General features: G+C 48.6%; 1 protein-coding gene across 2 annotated transcripts in view; it reads right to left on the reverse strand.

Annotated features, from left to right (window-relative positions):
* Positions 1 to 2,585: 2,585 nt before the first annotated feature.
* The window catches only part of LOC147679042 (coiled-coil domain-containing protein 74A-like), a 147,957-nt gene continuing 132,844 nt past the window's right edge, over positions 2,586 to 17,698 (reverse strand). For both annotated transcript variants that reach the window (XM_086942781.1, XM_086942782.1), the window contains exon 9: positions 2,586 to 2,975. In XM_086942781.1, coding sequence (XP_086798907.1) covers positions 2,840 to 2,975 — 136 coding nt within the window. In that variant the 3' untranslated portion in view covers positions 2,586 to 2,839. The remainder of the gene's footprint in view (positions 2,976 to 17,698) is intronic.

Below are 17,698 nucleotides of genomic sequence, written 5' to 3' on the forward strand. Positions count from 1 at the left end.
TGGCCCTTGACTGGTTGTCATCGTTTTTGAGCGATAGAACTCAGCAGGTCTGGATGCCCCCCTACTCTTCGGCCCCGAAGAGACTGTCAACTGGAGTTCCGCAGGGTTCCACGTTAAGCCCTTTACTGTTTAACGTCTATATGACCCCTTTACTATATCTGGCGGAACAGCTGGGAGCCAAGATAATAGCTTACGCAGACGACACACAGCTGTTATTCACCTGGCCTAAGGGTGTGTCTGATCCATCAGCAGTCCAGCATTGTTTGTCGGAAGTATTTCGGTGGCTGGCACAAGTCCAACTTAAGTGCAACGAAGACAAGTCTGAGGTCCTATTCTTCGGCTCTTTTCCTGACAACTTCAAGGATCAGATTTGGCCCCCGGACCTGCCCTGCCCCAGTGCGACGGGAGGCCCAGCTAAGAACTTGGGGGTCTGGTTCGGTCAGGATCTGAAGTTCGCGGATCACATAAAAAAATTGACCGGCATCTGCTTTGGTACCTTGCGAGCCTTGAGAAGATTTTTCCCTCTTCTGCCCAGGGCAGCCAAGGAGTCTGTTCTTCGAGCCTTGATTTTATCTCGGCTCGACTACGCTAATGCCTTATTTAGTGGCCTACCTGCGTACATGGTTCATCGCTTACAGGTGATACAAAACGCTGCAGTACGTCTGCTTTTCTCTCTCCCTAGGAGGTCGAGTGTGCGGAGCCACCTACGAAGTCTGCACTGGCTACCAGTACCACATCGAATCTTGTTTAAAATTCTGGTGTTGGCATTCAGAGCAGTTCATGGCCAGGGACCGACGTATTTGCAGAAACGGTTTTCATTCTATACTCCTAACCATGCCCTACGATCGGCCAATCAATGCCTATTGGCCACCCCCAAATACAAATACGCCCGTCTGGGAGGCCAATCAATAGAGCAATAGAGCGCGCTATAAAAGTTTTAATAAACATAAACATAAACATTAAAGAAGTAAGTAGGACCTAAACAGTAAGCAAGGTGCATAACTGCCAACTTGAAGAACAATCTCACAGAGTGAGGTGGGGGCGGGCCTTTGAAGGGGCCGGGCGTTGTGCCTAGAAGTACTTGCGTATCAATACCAAAGCGGATAATGAACGGAGTGCTTGAGCAAATCAAACACTCGCCCTTTGGTTTTGCTTTGTTCGCCCCAAGTTGGCAGGGTATGCCCACACGTGGGTCCCTTGCTCACTTAGCCACTGGATTCAAGCTAGCCTGGCTGATGACGACTGATTAGCCAGAAACCGGTCCCTGGATGCTTGTTTCTGGTCCAGTGAAGACATGGCTTGGCAGTTTATGCTGGACTGTTCGCATGAGGTACAGGATCAGACTGATTTGCAAATGGCCATGTCTGAACTGGGGTGGCGGAGTGAGCTAAAGAATGATGATGGATTAAACCCAGATCAGTTGACTGGGGGTGAGTGCTTGCAATGTTCAACACTCCGTCCATCACCCCCTTTGGTTTCGCTTTGTTCGTCCCAAGTACTTACATGGCACTTTTGAACCCCACCCCACCCATAAGCTCCCTCCTCCACCCAAGAAAAAAAAAGGGTTGCTGAGGCTGGAGTGTTCACACCCCTTAATGGGTGTTGGCAGCTCAAAGCCTTGGAAAGCCACTATTTACCATGGTTTTCAGCTTGTTTTCTCTGCCACCGTGTGATACTGGCTCCTCACCGGGAGACAGTGTGATGGGAGCCAATATCGTGTGTCACACCTTGGCACTGTGCGAGTTGACGGGTATGAAGATGGTAGACACATCCGTAACTAATATATTCCAATAAACACTGGCCATTTCTAGACAGAAGCGGGAACTGAGGACCCTTTTTGTACATTATTTCAGAAACAAAGCCCACATATGTGCGAAAAGTACAAGAAATCTACCTTCTGTTTTTGTGTTAGACCCCATCAGAACCAGTGAAGACACATTATTTTGTATACGTTAGATTTCAAGTCACGCAATTGACTATTCAACATGAGGATTACCTGAATACAGAACAAGACATGGGTGTGGACCTCTGTAGGGCACATTTATAGTAAGGCGTATATTGTAAGAAATTGGATGTCCTATGTTAATATTGTTTCATCTGACAATCTATATACAAAATATCTTCTATACTTTGTATCCATATCTTTATTCATGTTTGTAAACTAGGATAGTTTTCTTTAAAAATGAGTTGGGAAGCTTCATTATTCGAAGATACACAGACCTTATGTCTCAAATATTCAGCCCCTCTGGGACTTCAAAATGATGCAAGATACAAGTGCATCGAACAAGGGCAGGGCTAAAAATGAAATGTCTACTCAACAGGATGTGGAGCATTTAGAGAGATGGAAGAACTCTCAGGGAGCTGTTGTAGAAGCCAAGAGAGAGAAGTCAAGGAGTTGGTACAAGAGGGAAAGCATCAAAGGGGAGTTGGGAAGGGGGAATAAAGAGAACAAAACATATATTGGATTTCAAAAGAATTCACAGAAACTAAATATTAAGATGACCACTGCATACTAAAGTAGATGATTTTAAACTAAATGTAAGCATACCTTGATGTGTTCCTAAAAAGAAACTAGAATACAAGTGGATGTTCAAAAATATTTTATTTTCTTAATCATTTAAAGTAATGATAGAAAAACCAGTCACAAAATATGCAATGCTGGCTCTCCAGTGTTGTGTAACCTGTCCTTTGATTTGCATGGAAAGTGGAATTTTTACAGTATGTTTAACGATTCAGTTTGCCCTCAAATGTTTTTCACCAGGAGGTAACAAACTTCCTCTGATTACTGTAGACATTTTAAGCAGAGATGCGCAGGCTGTTAAAGTAAGACCAGGTTTTGTCACAGCACTGGACGTCTCATTCGGGTCCTTTGCACAGCTTGGTTTCTCTTCTGTCGCCCCACAAGGCTGTTTCCTAAAGTTTGCTTCATTGCAGGTAAGATGACCCTGTCACTACCAGCCAATGGAGCTTTGATCCTAGTTTGGGAGAAAACATCAGGCATCAGTATTAGGTTACATGCCGGGATAAAAATGTTGTTCACAAATTGACGTTTGCAGTTCTCAAACCTGGAATCATAGTTATATTCTCGGATGTAAAGCTATGACTGAAGATTCCCCTCTCTCAAGAACAGTATAAGCATTCCTATTCACCCTTTCTCGGATTTCCACTGGAGATAGTGGAAGTGGTTTACCAATACCTTGCTAGTGTAATAGACCTAGGGTTTATCCAATATGGCCAGTGTTATCCTGGTCTGAAGGGGAAGGAGTTGTCTTCCTGTGCCTTATCCTGTGCGTTGTAGATAAAGGCACACATCTTTACCAGCTCCCCATCTACCCTTCTGGGGCGAGACACTGACTTGCCTGCACAAGGCCAATCATTTTTCTGATGATGTGCTTAGAAGTGTCATGATACTGCTAGATGGGCATTTTAATACTCCTTACTATTCTCAAAGTCTGATCCGTCTTATCTAAATACCTCCCAGTCCACTCCTGCTGGGAGGCTTGTTTTGGGTTCCTCTCGACATGTGCACACTGTGCTCTAGGGTTATAACTACCACCTATCAGTATCTCTACCTTCGGAGATGTAGATTTCTCCTTAACAGATTAAGAGGGCACGATCATAACCAGCTTCTCAGCCCTCCTCTTCAGTCTTTACTGTTTGCGGATGAGATCTTATCCTGGGCAATGCACCCCTCATGCTATGGAAAATAAATGAAAAAAGCAGATTCTGCCCTTAGCCACCTCAAGAACTCAGGGGCATATTATCAAGGGGGCTTATCTCCGCTTTTTTGGCTTTAAAAGCCAAGAAAGCGGAGATAAAATTATCTCCCTATTACCTAGCTGTCGCTAACACCAGTTAGCGACAGCTAGTAGGAGATAGCGACCATCTTGGGCCCCACTTTGCATGTCAGTGATATTTATCACTAATGACATGCAAAGTGGGCGTGCCAAGATGTTAGTGACTGGAAACAGTCGCTAACATCGCTATCTCCAATTACCAACTTTTGGAGATATTCGCGCTAAGCGCGAATATCTCCAAAAGCTAACACCTGCCCTGAGCAGTTCTTAGCCATGTTATCCAATGGGAGGTGGATAACATGGCTAAGAGCATTTGCTCAGTAATGCATGAATATCGCTGACTTCTCAGCGATATTCATGCATTCCGGCCGATTTTTATCGCTTAGGAGATAAACCTTGATAATATCAAGGCTCCTAAGCGATAAAAATCTTCGCTACACGGCGATAAAATTATTGCCGCTAAGACAACCTAGCGATAATTATCGCTAGTTGTTGGTAATATGCCCCTCAGTTTCTTCATATGTATTTCATAACAAAGTGTTCCTCCTTCATTAGGCGCAAGTGAGACCATTCTCTATTCTTCCTCTGCTTTTTGCTGTCTTCAGCTGGAGACAGGCATGTCTCACCAGCTCACTTACGTATCAGTGATAGTAAATCTTGCATGATGTTTTATTGTTTTCCCAATACATTTTTATTGAATTTGTAATTAAGGCCAGCTATGCCAAGGGTAACCACATTTGTAAAAAATAACTCTTCCCCGTGAACTGTGTCTTCTGAAGCTGCTACTCCATGTCCACTGCAAATAAAGGAATACAAACCAACACTTCAGGAATATTTCATTGTAGCTATCTGTGGTGGCCAGTCCTGAAGGGCCCCACCCCACCACCTTTTCCGAGAAGAGTGTCTTTTAGGCTGAGCAAAGATCAGCTGACAGTCACTCCTCATGTTCAGACCAGGCATCCATGCGCTGTGCTTGTGCTAAATGCTCGGGCTTCTCACTGCCCGAGCTGAACTTTGCTGGGCCGAAGATATCACAGCTCTGTGGGCGTGACCTCAAGCCAGGCAAAGCGATTAGTGGTCCTCAAGACGAGGGGGAGCACCACTGATAGCCTTGGACCTGGGCGCTTCAGTTTTAAGCCCTAAAGTGCATAGGGCCAAGTGTCCATCAGTGACGCTCGTCAGAGTGGTGTGGGGCCAGCACTCACTGACCCCACTTCACCCTATGATGTGAAAGGGACTGCTGCTTCCTCTTCTTGGCTGACTGATAACAAGGTCAGCCAGTGGGAGGAGGCAGCAGTCCCAATAGTCAGGAACTATCGAACCTTCCCTACTGCCATTGAGTTCACCGCTGCAACCCAGTACGTTTTTTTTAAAAATATTTGGTGAATGTATGTGTATTTGTGAGTGCGTGTTGTGAATCAGTGTGTGTGTACATGTATGTGCTTTTGAATGGTGAGTAAATGTGTGCATGCTTGTGAATGCATGGGTGCGAGTGTGCATATCCGCCCGCCCCCTATCCTACTTGAATTACCAGACTCCACTAGGAGCTAGACCTTCCAAGAAAACATAGGATTCTCTGCAGGTATTCATTGGGTCTATTCTAAATTCCTGCATTCACCGAAATAGTTTAGCAGAACCACGTTTTGACATGGTCCTCCACAGAGACTTTTAGGCCTTCATTTAGAGTTTGGCAGACAAGGTGTGGAGGAGTACTCTTTCCGCCAAACTGAATGCCTACCCCCTCCAGAAGGAGAGTTGGTCACACTTAATGTTTCCACCGATTGAATTTGGAACAGTAAATCGAAGTACCTCAGACCATTTGCCCTGTTAGAAGCGGAAAGTCCAAAACATTTTTTTTCTGTCCAGTACTGCCAGGGAAACCTAGCAGTCCCCAACGAACATAAAAATAACTTATGGTTCCATAAAAACTCCCAGAGCCATTTTATTGTTGTACAAAAAGAAATCTTGTTTTGGGAGGTTGTTTGTGTAAAACAAAACGTTTGCTAAACAGCTTCATGCTTGCATAATTGTGGTCACTCAGCTAACTTTCAATGCCTTCAGAAAAGCCATCATGCACATTTTTCATGCACATTTTCTTTCTCCTCCCCACAGTTTCAAGAGCCAGGCCCAGAAATGTATTAAATCTGTGGTGCCCTTGCTCTGATGATAGTTTAGACTGTGCTTTAAAGAAATGCGGCAACCCAGTAACTCGGCGACCTGGTGCGGACAATTATTATCAAAGAGATGGTCCCTCTGGGGGGAGTGTATCACTGGACTTCCACAGCAATAGTAATGTCAAGGAAAACGTTTGACTACGGTTTCTTATTTTGAGCAGTCAATGCATAATGATAAAACAAGTGTGCTTGTGTTAAATACAAATATATATACATGTGATCAAGGCCTCTGGGCAGGCCGAAACGTCATGCTGGCAGGGCGCTCTTTTGAATAAAGATACTACTGCTCACCTTCACATCGTGGTCATCTCCTCGTTTCTGATCCTTGTGTTGCCTCCGGGAGAGGGGGTGCGGAGATTTTGATTGAGTTGTACGTGTGTATATATATATATATATATATATATATTTTTTTTTTGTTTAATTTATTTTTTTTTTTATTTAACACAAGCGCACTTTTTATCATTTGAGTCAATTTCACTGCGCTATCACCGTTTTGGAGCACCATGTTCTTTTTTGATGAATGTAAATGATGTGGCATTATTCTATCATTATGAATAAATGCATTGACTGCTTAAAATAAAATAAGTAATAAAAAGTGTTTTCTTTGACATTACTATTGCCGTGGAGGTCCATGGATACACTTCCCCAGAGGGACCATCTCTTTGATAATAATACTTTGGACTGAGGAGCTTCTTCTAGCACCTCTCTCTGACTCCCATATCAGTCACTTTGAAAATAAATGATGGACCTCTTTCAAGGCCCGAATCATATTCCATATAAAATTAGTCTTGGTCTACATTTAAACACAATAATTTCAGTCTTTGAACAAATTTCAATGATACTGGGATTAATAGTGGCCAAGCGCAATATCTCGCGTTGATAGGGGGTGGATCAGGGACCAAAATTGAGGCATTGGAAGCAGGACATGGATTAGTGCATTCTACCAGATACAGTTTTATATGAGGGCTGGGGCTGGCCTAGAAATCCTTGTGCCTCTACTGTAAATACCAGTCCCGACGTCTTATGGGCTACTCATTCCGATTTAAATGAGGCTTTTGAAAATGTGCAAAGGGAGGCAGTAGGGAATACAGAGACGGACATTGGATGTGGAGATACTGATCTTGCAATAAAAAGATTACAAAAAATAAAAAATAAAGAATTTCAGTCTTTGGTCCATCTAAAAAAAAAAAAGCACAGGATCCTGACCACCTGGAGACTCTGGACCTCCAGTTGTGTTCTCTCGGCACTTTCAAAGGTATTAGATTTTATTACAAAGGATTTTAATGGGGGATCAATTTTCTTGTCCAATGTCGCCAGTTTCATGAGTATTTTATATACACTGTTCATCCTCCACTTTCATCCTGAACTCTAAGGCCTACATTTATCCAACGTTCCCACAATGCAGCAAGACACCTTGCTGCGCTGCATGAAAGGGAGAGGGCAGGAATGTGCCCTATTTAACATTATGTGGTGCACTCATGTCCTTTCCTTGTGCTGGTGCACAATGGGCTGCCTTGTGCCAACGCAGGCACTAGCGGTGCAAGCGTCCCTCCATTCTAGGCAGCATTGTTTTTGTGAAGGAAGGGCACCTACCTGCACAAAAATAGTTCTCTGAGGCTTTTCCCTCTTTCTATGTGTGCTGCAGGATTGTCTCCAACTACGGAAGCTAGAATCCACCACCCCTTGGCGGGAAATCTGTATTGTGCACTACAGGTGTGATTGGTGGTGGGAATGCCATTACTCCTCAACCCTACCCTTTGTTGTCGTGTCCCAGTACTTCTACTTTGTCATGATTGAGTGTAATGTCTCATTATTCATGGGCCTTTGTCTGGCTGATAACCGTAGCAGAGGATAATGGAATGGGCAAGTTGTCGTTTAACCATTATCGAAGGCTTTTCATGAGATTGTCTTGACCATTTAAGTGATGGCCCTATTGAGCAGTTTGCACATATGATTCTAGCCCTCCATCTGCCAAAGGTCCAAACAGTGCAGCTTAAATATATATTTCTTTTTTTTTCTTTTCCCTAAAACGTTTTTTCCAGAAGCATTTAGACTCAACATGTAGAAGTGTACCGTTTGTGATATTTACCCGAAATTCCTCTTAAGTTTATACCAATAACCAGGACACCCATCAACTCCCCACCAGACGCAACAATCATAATGCTTCTAAATGAGAGGCTTCTCATGCCCCCTCCTCTTGGTTCCCTCTGGATCTAATCAACGGAATTACTCCGTCTCCATTAATAGTTCAAGTCTAGTGTCCTTAATTATTTTGAAAGTGTTGACTTTGGTTATTTAAGTTGTACATTATTTTTTCCCATCGCTATCACTTTCAATAGTTTTATATATCATGGATTCAGCACTGGGATCTGTTTTTTTCCAGTCCACTCCGATTAAATTGTTGACTGCGTGTCATTTGGTGAACCAGTGTGCTTGTTTTTTATGTCCATGGCTCTGGAATAGGGATTTTCCGTCCCAGAAGAAGGGATTCGGCATGTCTGATCTCACAATGACGCTTTTGATTAAGGAAATGATTTCATTTGATGCAGGGTCACCTTATGTGAACAGTTGTGCCCTTCTCCTTTCCAGTAGATTTCCTGTGTATTGGGGTAGATGTGTTTGAGTCTATGAGGGTTGAGGTATAAGTTGTAGATTAATATGTATCTCTGTTCTCCTTGTAGTACATTTTATGGTCTTTAGTTAGGTCTTGCCATACTTTTCCCCATTATTCATCCTCTGTCTCTTCCCAAGATTTGGGCCCATATGTTTTGGAAAACCCCAATGCCCTTTCTTTTCTCTCTTTTAAAGCAGCCTGTAGATGTTTGAAATAACCCTACCTGATTTGGTATCTTTTTTAAAGTTCATTCATTCTCTTGAGGCTCCTGTTTTCATTATCGGATGCATTGTCCACCTTGCACTGGATGAAATATTGCATAGCCCCTTTTTCAAATATACTCCTAGAATTAAGCAACATCTATTGATTGTTTAAAAGCATGTCAACAGTTCACTGGTGTAAAATCCAGATTTTGGTGTATTGGTGGGAAGGGCGAAGAGGATGTTGTCAGACTCAAAGTGGTGCTGCTAACCACGTCCCACATTTTCATAACTGTGTTTAGTATATCACTAGCATATGTATTCTATGGACGCTACCTACTGTGTCAACGGCGGAACGGAGGCAGGAGGAAGAACCCATCATCTTATCGGACTTTGAAGTGAACCTGGCACAATTTCGACCGGAGTTGAGCCCCCCCTGCGTATCCCCCCCCTGCCCCAAAACCGTTGCACAGCTGTTGCAACCTCAATCTGACTCGGACAGAACAGAACTAGAATGAGTCACATTCCTTTTGTCTCAGTCTCAAAACACAGGCACAGTGATACTGGAGATGATCGGGCTGATGCATCCTATTTTTATGATGAGGACAATCTTTATATGGCCCTTCAGGCAAACAGTGGTCTAGAAACCTTCCAGGACACACAGCTAATTTATCCATCTGGCCGTCCTACGAATCCGCGTTTTTTTTTTTCTTCAAAACAGTTTTTATTAAGATCGCTGAGATAGACATACACAGTGCTCCGAACCCCGGAGGGGCTGTGACAACAATCATGCTTCATATTGTGCGATGCATTTAATTGACAAACCCTCCACCCTCCACCCCACCCCCCAACTACCCAACCCTCCCCTCCCCCTTCCTGCAACATTACGTCTCTTCAACACTGTTTAGGGTAAGCATACTATTGTCCGTAGAAATAACCTTGTCTCAACATGCCCATTACAACTGCCCATCCTCGCCCCTTGGCGGTGGTGGAGGCTCCAGCCACAATCCCCTGTAGTCTGCCCATCGTTTCCATATTTTATAGTGTTTTGTGGGGCAGCCTTTGGCCTCAAACACCGGCCGCTCCAGTCCCATGCAAAAGTCCAGTCCTTTCTTCCACCCGACCACCTTGGGAGCCCTGGGATCCTTCCAGGGCTGCGCCACATCACGTTTAGCCAGTGTTAGACCTAGCAGCAGCAAGTGTCTCTTGTAGACATTACCGCCCACCCCTTCTAGCACATGGAGCAGGCCCAGTTTTGCCGTACGGGGGAGTTCCCACCCCAGCACCTCCGACAGACAGTCCCACACACCCGTCCAAAATCCCGCCAGGACACTACATTCCCACACTGTATGTAAAAGGGTGCCTAATTCGTGACCACATCGCAAACACACCGGGGACTCAATCAGACCAGCCCTCCACAATCTCTCTCTGGTATAATAAGCACGGTGCAAGTATTTGAATTGTATGAGGCGTAAGCGGACAGCTATTGCTGCCCCCTGGGGGACTCGAGATCCTCCCGCCAGTCTTCCTCCTCCAACTCTCCCACATCCTGCACCCAGCGGTCTCTCAGGGGCTGTAAGTCTGAGGAACAATGTGTCACTAATGTTTGGTATATTTTGGATATCTTTTTGTCTTCTAGATCCCCCATAAATACCTTCGCCTCTATCGGGCTGAACTCAGGTAGCGTATCCAAGCCCACAAGCGCAGGTGCCAGCGCGTGCCTGAATTGTAAGTATCGAAAGAACTGCGTGCGGGGCATGTCAAATTCTGCGCTAAGGTCCTGAAAGGATTTAAGTGTGGTGCCCTTTAGGACCTGGCCCAATGTTGAAATTCCCATCAAGTCCCAGCCCCTAAGGAGGAGCCAAGCCAGCGACCGCAATGGCCGCCCAGTCCCTCGGCTCCGATCACCATCTCCTCCCGGGACCGCATTCTGCGTGAACTACCGTGACTAAACGGAGTGTACGGGGACATGAAAGCGCCCGATCACCGAGGGCGCAATCCCGAGGTTCGTGCCTGCGTCTGGAGGCGAGATATGGTCGGCGACGTTTGCGGCCCGCAGCAGCCCTGAGACCGGGGACTCGGCCATCTTGTGAGGCTGGTCCCCGAGTGAACAACAACGGCCGCCGTTGGCCTAGAGGGACCGGTCAGCTCTGAGGTGGCGTGTGGCGGCGGTTTTTCTGGCAGGCTTAAAGTGGCAGACTGTTCCTATGCGTGAGCGCCGAGACTCTCACTGTGCCCCCGTGTACACGGATAAAGCGACACGATTTTCACTTGCTCTCCGCCGAGAGATATTTTCCTAACCATCCCGATCCTGGCGGAAGGCTCCCGAATTTCCTGCGAGCCGCCCTTCAGCTGCACAGACTCCAGCGGTGCCTTTTGATTGATCTTGGTGGCCCTGCCGGGGGAGCTACACTCCTCGCTGCCTTGCTGCCTGTGCCACGGCCCCACACCGGACCTACCCTGACCCGTGCTACTATGGAGAAGGTGACCAGGATACACGGGGGGCACGGAACTGGTTTGCACCTTGACGCTTTGCTGGCCTCTTTGGCTGCCCTTCATGATACACTGGTGCAGGGCGCCCTATCATTGGGGGGGCAAATTGGATAGCATGACCCTCGCGGTGGAGCGCCTGAGATCGGCTGACCCATTCGTGCACGGTGAGACGCCGTCTTTGGCGCCCGGATGCTTCAAGATGGCGCCTACTACTGCAGCTGGTGGGTCGGGAACACTGTGCCTTGGGACTTTCCATACGTGTACTATTGGATGCACTGGACACTCCGGAGACGCTAGCCTGGACCTGGCTGCTATATCCTTTTCCAACGACCGGATGCTTGAGATCCTGGTGCTGTTCCTGCCGTATTCGGACATCGGATTGTGGTTCTCCTGTGTTGCGTCATTGCATGGAGTGTGGAAGGTCTGTCTCACTGCCAGGTCTAGCCCATCGCACTTGCTGGAGATTGGTACTGTCGCTGGTTCTGGTACTTTATGCAAGACTGGACAAGGATAAATGTCTCCCCTCTGGGCCATCGTCCTTTGTGCTGGGGATGTGAGGGCTGCGCGATACGTTGTCTTATTTGATGCTGCGCCAAATTGACTCTGTCCCTTGCGACATGTTCCTTCGATCTGATTCTTGCTGCTATAGTTCACATTCTGTGCTGGTATAATATCATGTATGGGAGAGGCCGAGGGACTGATATAGGTTGGCTTTCATTTTTGTTTGTGACTTTGACTGCAAGGGGTATCGCTTTCAGTGCGTTGTTAATATAGTGGGTATGGATGCTTTGGGGAGCGAACTGTACTGTTTTGTGATCAATCCTGTTTCCGGCGTGCTATTGCCACGCTCCGCTCGTAGTAGTCCCGACTGTCTATACCCTGCTCAATGATTACCCCTTGTACCTGAATGTTTTAATTGCCGGCGAGGGGCACCGGGTGCCCGGGTGCGGGTCCGCTTCTCTCCTCCTCCACTCTGTTAGTGAGTCAGGCTGTAGCCATTACAGGGGTGCAGGGTGGCGAGTGCGGGGGGGTGTGTTGTTTTAGTTTGTTTTGTTCTATGGTCCCTATCGCTCTTTTCCGGCTTCGGGGGGGTCTTCCTCCTTACTGGGGCTGGCTGTCTCTGGGTCTCGCACCTTTCCTTTCTCTCTCTCTTTCCGGCATTACATTACGCCTTTGTTTCCTGTTCTTGGGGGTGGGCTCTCGGGGATCGGACTTGGTAAAGTCGCTTTTTGTACCGTTGCTATTTTCTAGTTTTGTCGCTGCGGCTGCTTTGATTGTATAGTTGCTGTAGTCATAGCCTATCTCCGATTGTAACTGGGGTACGTCCCCCCTGTTTCTTTTTTGTCCTTTATGTAAGGTGTGTAGTCCTTGTTGTTGCAGCCCCCTCTCTTCTTCTAAACTTAAAAACAAAAACCTCATATTCTAAATTGCGCACCCCGCAGTCCTTATAATGTACTTTGAAATATCCTGTTTGTATATTGACCTATTGCCCACGATTCTCCTGTTTTTAAATGACTGTTTTTGCGGCCGGCCATAATGGTTGTGGGCTTGCGCTTGTATCTCCTTAATTTTCCAATAAAGGTTTTCAAAAAAAAAAAAAAGTCCCAGCCCCTAAAACTCGGGAGGGACATCAGGGCCGGTAGTTGCCCGTTATGCCAGAGTGGGGTCTCCCCTGTCAGTGTCCCCCACCATCCATACGACGCAGTGACTGTCGCCAAATCTGAAATACAACTTGTGTTGCCCTAGGCAATCTCTTCCGCAGGTGCGCCGAGTATAATATCGTGTGTAGGGAGTCTGGTTCCATTAGGTACCTTTCTAGGGCATATGCCGGGTCCTCTCTGCCACTGTACCACCAATCATTCAGGACTACCAGGTGTGATGCTTGGTAATATGACAGAAGATCCGAGGTCGCTAGTCCCCCACAGTACGTGGACAGAAAGCAGGTCCGCAGAGCCACCCGCGACACGCCACCGGCCCACAAAAATCGACCGAGCGCCGAGTTGACTAGTCGGAACCAATGCGGCGGTATTAGGAATGGGTGGTTTTGTAGTTGGTACAGCAAACGGGGAAGGGCTACCATTTTAAAAATGGCGGATCTACCATATATATTGAGGGGCATGCGGGACCAGCACTTCATTTCCTGCTGCACCTTGTCCCACACGGGAACGACATTGCGCTCCCAGGCGATTGTCGGCGTGGTCGTCAGGAACACTCCCAGATATTTAAGACCCCCGACCGCTCTCTGTAGTGGCGAGGCCCACGGCCCGACCTCAAAGTGGTCTCCCAAAATCCAAAGAGTGGATTTCTGCAGTTTCAGGCAGAGTCCCGACACTTCGCCGAAGATTTTCATGATTTCTAGGACCCGTGGCCCAGACCGATTCACATCTGTAAGGAAGAATAGGACATCGTCCGCATATAGTGCGATCCAGTCTGACGGTCCCGCCTGCCACTCAAAGTCCCTCAGCTGTGCATCTATCCGGACCCATGCAGCCAGCGGCTCCATAGCTAGAGCGAATAAGTAAGGCGAGAGGGGGCACCCCTGCCGAGTGCCTCGTCCTATCGGGAAGGCCGCCGATACCTCCCCCGCCACCCTCACCGAGGCAGTCAGACCGGTATACAACAGTCGGAGATAGGACATAAAGTGAGGCCCCAGATTGAGGCACGGAAGGAGGGCGAATAAGTAGGTCCAACTCAAGGAATCAAAGGCCCTGTCAATATCTGCTAGTAAAAGTGCCGCTCGATCCCCGGTTTTACTCATCGCCTCCACCGCCACATGAGCGCGTCGAATATTATGCCGCGTCGCTCGGCGGGGCATGAATCTGGCTTGATCCGGGTGGACCAAGTCCGATATGTATGGGAGAAGGCGATTCGCAAGCGCCTTAGCAAGTATTTTGGCCTCTGTGTTTAGAAGAGAAATTGGCCTATAGGACTCGTGGCGGTCCGGCGGTCGACCGGGTTTACAAAAACACTACAGTTTCTGCATGTCTCCAGTCCGCCGGCAGAAGGCCCTCCTCTCTCGCCGCCTCCAGGGCGGCCTTGTAATGTGGCCCCAGTTGGAGGTGGTAGCGCCTGAAGAATTCACTAGGGAAACCGTTGGGCCCAGGGGCCTTACCCGCATTGTGCTCCCCCAGTGCCTTGCCCAGTTCCTCAGCCGATAGCTGGGCCTCAAGGCGCTCACGCACATCATCCGGAAGCGCTCGGGGAGGGAGATCAGTTATAAATTTATCAATATCAAATGCTGAGAGGGAGTCCCGCGGGGCGCACTGCACCGCAAAGTAGCCGGCTAAGCTGTTCGCCAGCTCCCTTGGAGCTGAAATGGAGGCCCCGGTAGCATCTCTGAGGCCCGGCAGTTCCTGTGTCTGGAACACCTTTTGGCAGAGTCTATGAAGCATCGTACTGGATTTGTCGCCCCATTGATAAATTCTACTTCTGGTCGCCAGCCAGATCTGCCGGGCTTCGTCCAATTGGAGGGAGGCATACGACTGCTGCGCCAACAAAAGCTGCCCCATATCTTCTAGGCGACCCGCTACCCCGCATTGAGTTTCCAGCCGCTCCACCTCGGCCCGCACCGCAGAGGCCTGTCGCCTGCGATGCGCTGCCGCGCACCATGCTATATCTACCCCGCGCAGCGTGGGTTTCAGAGCCTCCCAAGTTGTCCGTGTGTCGGACACCGTGCCTAGATTGTCATCCCAGTACTGGGCGATGGCCACCTCCATGTGCTGCTGATACGCCTCCTGCTGCAGGTGCCAGGTGGAGAGGCGCCACCTAAACAGCCGTCTCTCTCTTTATCTAGGGCAACCTCCACCACCACAGGGGAGTGGTCCGAAAGTCCCCGCATTAGGATAGTCGCCAAGACCAGCACTGGGAACAAAAATGTAGTCTAATCTCGAACGATCGGTGGACCGCCGAGACGTATGTGTACTCCCGCTCATGTGTATGCAAGTATCGCCATGTGTCCACCCAATTCAGACCACTCACCATACCATTCAATTTCGTGGGGGTATCTACAATGGGGTCACCCCTGAATCTGAGGCGGTCAATCCGACACTGCATGACTTCATTCCAGTCCCCTCCTATGACCGCTAGGCCCTCCGGGATCTCAGCCCACACTGTGAAGAGTTTTTCAATCAGAGCCCATTGCAATGGGGGCGGAGCATACACGCTCCCAAAAATTACCAACTCTGAGCCCATCGTCTCTTGTACAAAGACATAGCGGCCTTGGGGGTCTATCCAGTGTTTAGTGTGTGTATAAGCCAGTCTGCGGTGCAACAGCAGTGCCACCTCCCGAGATCCCCTCCCAAAGCCCGCGTAGTAGACTTGATCATAACCATATCTCTGTAGGCTCAGCGCTTTGTTACCCATTAGGTGTGTTTCTTGTAGCATCAAGACATCCACTTTCTCCCTCTTCCCCTGTCGCAGCACTGCACCTCTTTTGATCTTGTGGAGCATACCCCGCACGTTCCAACTCATCACCTTCATGAGGGCGCCAATATGCGCCCACCCAGGGTTTTCAGCCCCCATCTAAGCGCAGATGGATTTGTACGGCAAGTAGCGGGCACAACAGGCGTGGAAACCACAACAGCATCTTTCGAGACAATCGTGTGCAGAACAACACCCCCACCCACAGGCCCCAACCACCCCTCCTTGCCATCCCCCTTCATACCAACAGCAACCAACTTCCCAAAACTCCCCCCCACCCCATACCTCAATGAAAGATGAAGTATCTGTCACGGTGTAGCGTGACTTCTGCCCCCAACATGAGACAGACCGCCCACCCCACCAATGGACCCCCATAGCTACCCTTAACCCACTAACAACTAAACTCAACAGAGGGGTCGAATCCGCCCTCCCTATGCCGTCCCCCCACCCGGGTCCCAAAACCACAAAGTTACTTGTATAGGTAAATTCTTATGATGCCGTCCACCATGGCTGTCCAAGTCTGGGAGGAGCGAATCATCCTCCCTGAATCTTGAGTGATCAACCATCCGTTGCTGCGATACCTAAGATGCCAGATCTTGAGAATCCGGGGCCCCAGTAGCTCCGGCCGCCCCATTCTCCGTAGAAGGGTTCTTCTTAGAGCGGGACCTCCAGTTGCTTCTGCTGCGTGACTGCCGCGGGGTCCGGGGGGCCCAGTAGCGGAGGAGTCCGAATCACGACCCGGGGGAGTGTGCACCCTAATACGGACCGTCTCGTCCGTCCAGGCAAAGACTTCCTCCGGGGTGTTAAAGAATAAAGTCTTGGACTGGAACACCACCCGCAGGCGGGCCGGGTAGAGCAGTGCATACTGAATTTTCAAGCCCCGCAGTTTCGCCTTGGCCTCAGTGAAGGATTAGCGCTGCCTTTGCACCAATTTAGTGTAGTCTGGAAAAATCAGGATTTTATGATTGTCAAACAGCAGAGGTTCCTTCACACGGGCCTGTCGCAGGATCGTGTCCCGGTCGTGATAGTTGAGTAGTTTGGCTATCAGAGGTCTAGGACGTTCCCCAACCAGTGGCTTCTGGGTCAGCGCCCGGTGTGCCCCCTCAATTATAAAGCATCGCGATAGGGACTCTGGAGGAATCCAACTTTCCAGCCAAGTGGTCAGGAAGGCCTCCATGTCGCCCTTCTCACAATCCTCCGGAAATCCCACAAAACGTAGATTGTTCCTCCGGGCCCGCCCTTCTGCATCCTCTGCCCGCAGAGCTAGGCCCCTCTGGATGCCCTCCATATTGGCCACCTTCTTCTTAGGAGTCGCGACGTCATCCTCCACTCCAGTAATCCTTGTTTCGGCTTCTGTTATGCGAGCCACAGCGTTGCGCAGGTCCTGGCGCAGTAAAGTAACATCTGCTCCGACCGCCCCAATTTTCGCGTCCAGCATGTCCCGGGACTGTGTGATCGCCGCCAGGAGGGCGGCATTATCAGGGACGGATGCAGGCGGTCCCCCAGCCGCACCGGCACCTCCCGGTGGTCCAGTGAATTTATCAATAGTGCCCTGCTTTGAGGTCTGTCCGCTGTTGCCGCCCCTAGTCATAACTGCTGAAGACCTGCAGTGGTGGCTGCTCGACTGTAACTTGACAAGTGGCCGAGCCCTATGTCTACCCCACCCAGAGCTGACAGTAGTAACAGATGAGTCACTGTTTAGTTGGGGAGGTCACCTAGGGGAAGAGGAGATCAGAGGACTCTGATCTCTTGTAGTGAGTCGCCTCCAAATCAACTTACTCCAGTTGCAGACCATTGACTTGGCATTAAAGGCCTTCCCACTGTCCTGTGAAACATGGACCAGCCTCCCTTTAATGACAACACCACTGTCATGTAGTACTGCCACAAACATGACAGAGTGGGTTCCTGTGCCGGAGGCTCTGCAACTCTGGGGCTGGCTGCATCAACAGGGTATTTCACTTGTAAACAACATGGCGGGATCATATACAAATCAGCTGATAT

The sequence above is a fragment of the Lissotriton vulgaris genome, chromosome 11 (assembly GCF_964263255.1).
Source record: "Lissotriton vulgaris chromosome 11, aLisVul1.2, whole genome shotgun sequence".
NCBI classification, from domain to species: Eukaryota; Metazoa; Chordata; class Amphibia; order Caudata; family Salamandridae; genus Lissotriton; species Lissotriton vulgaris.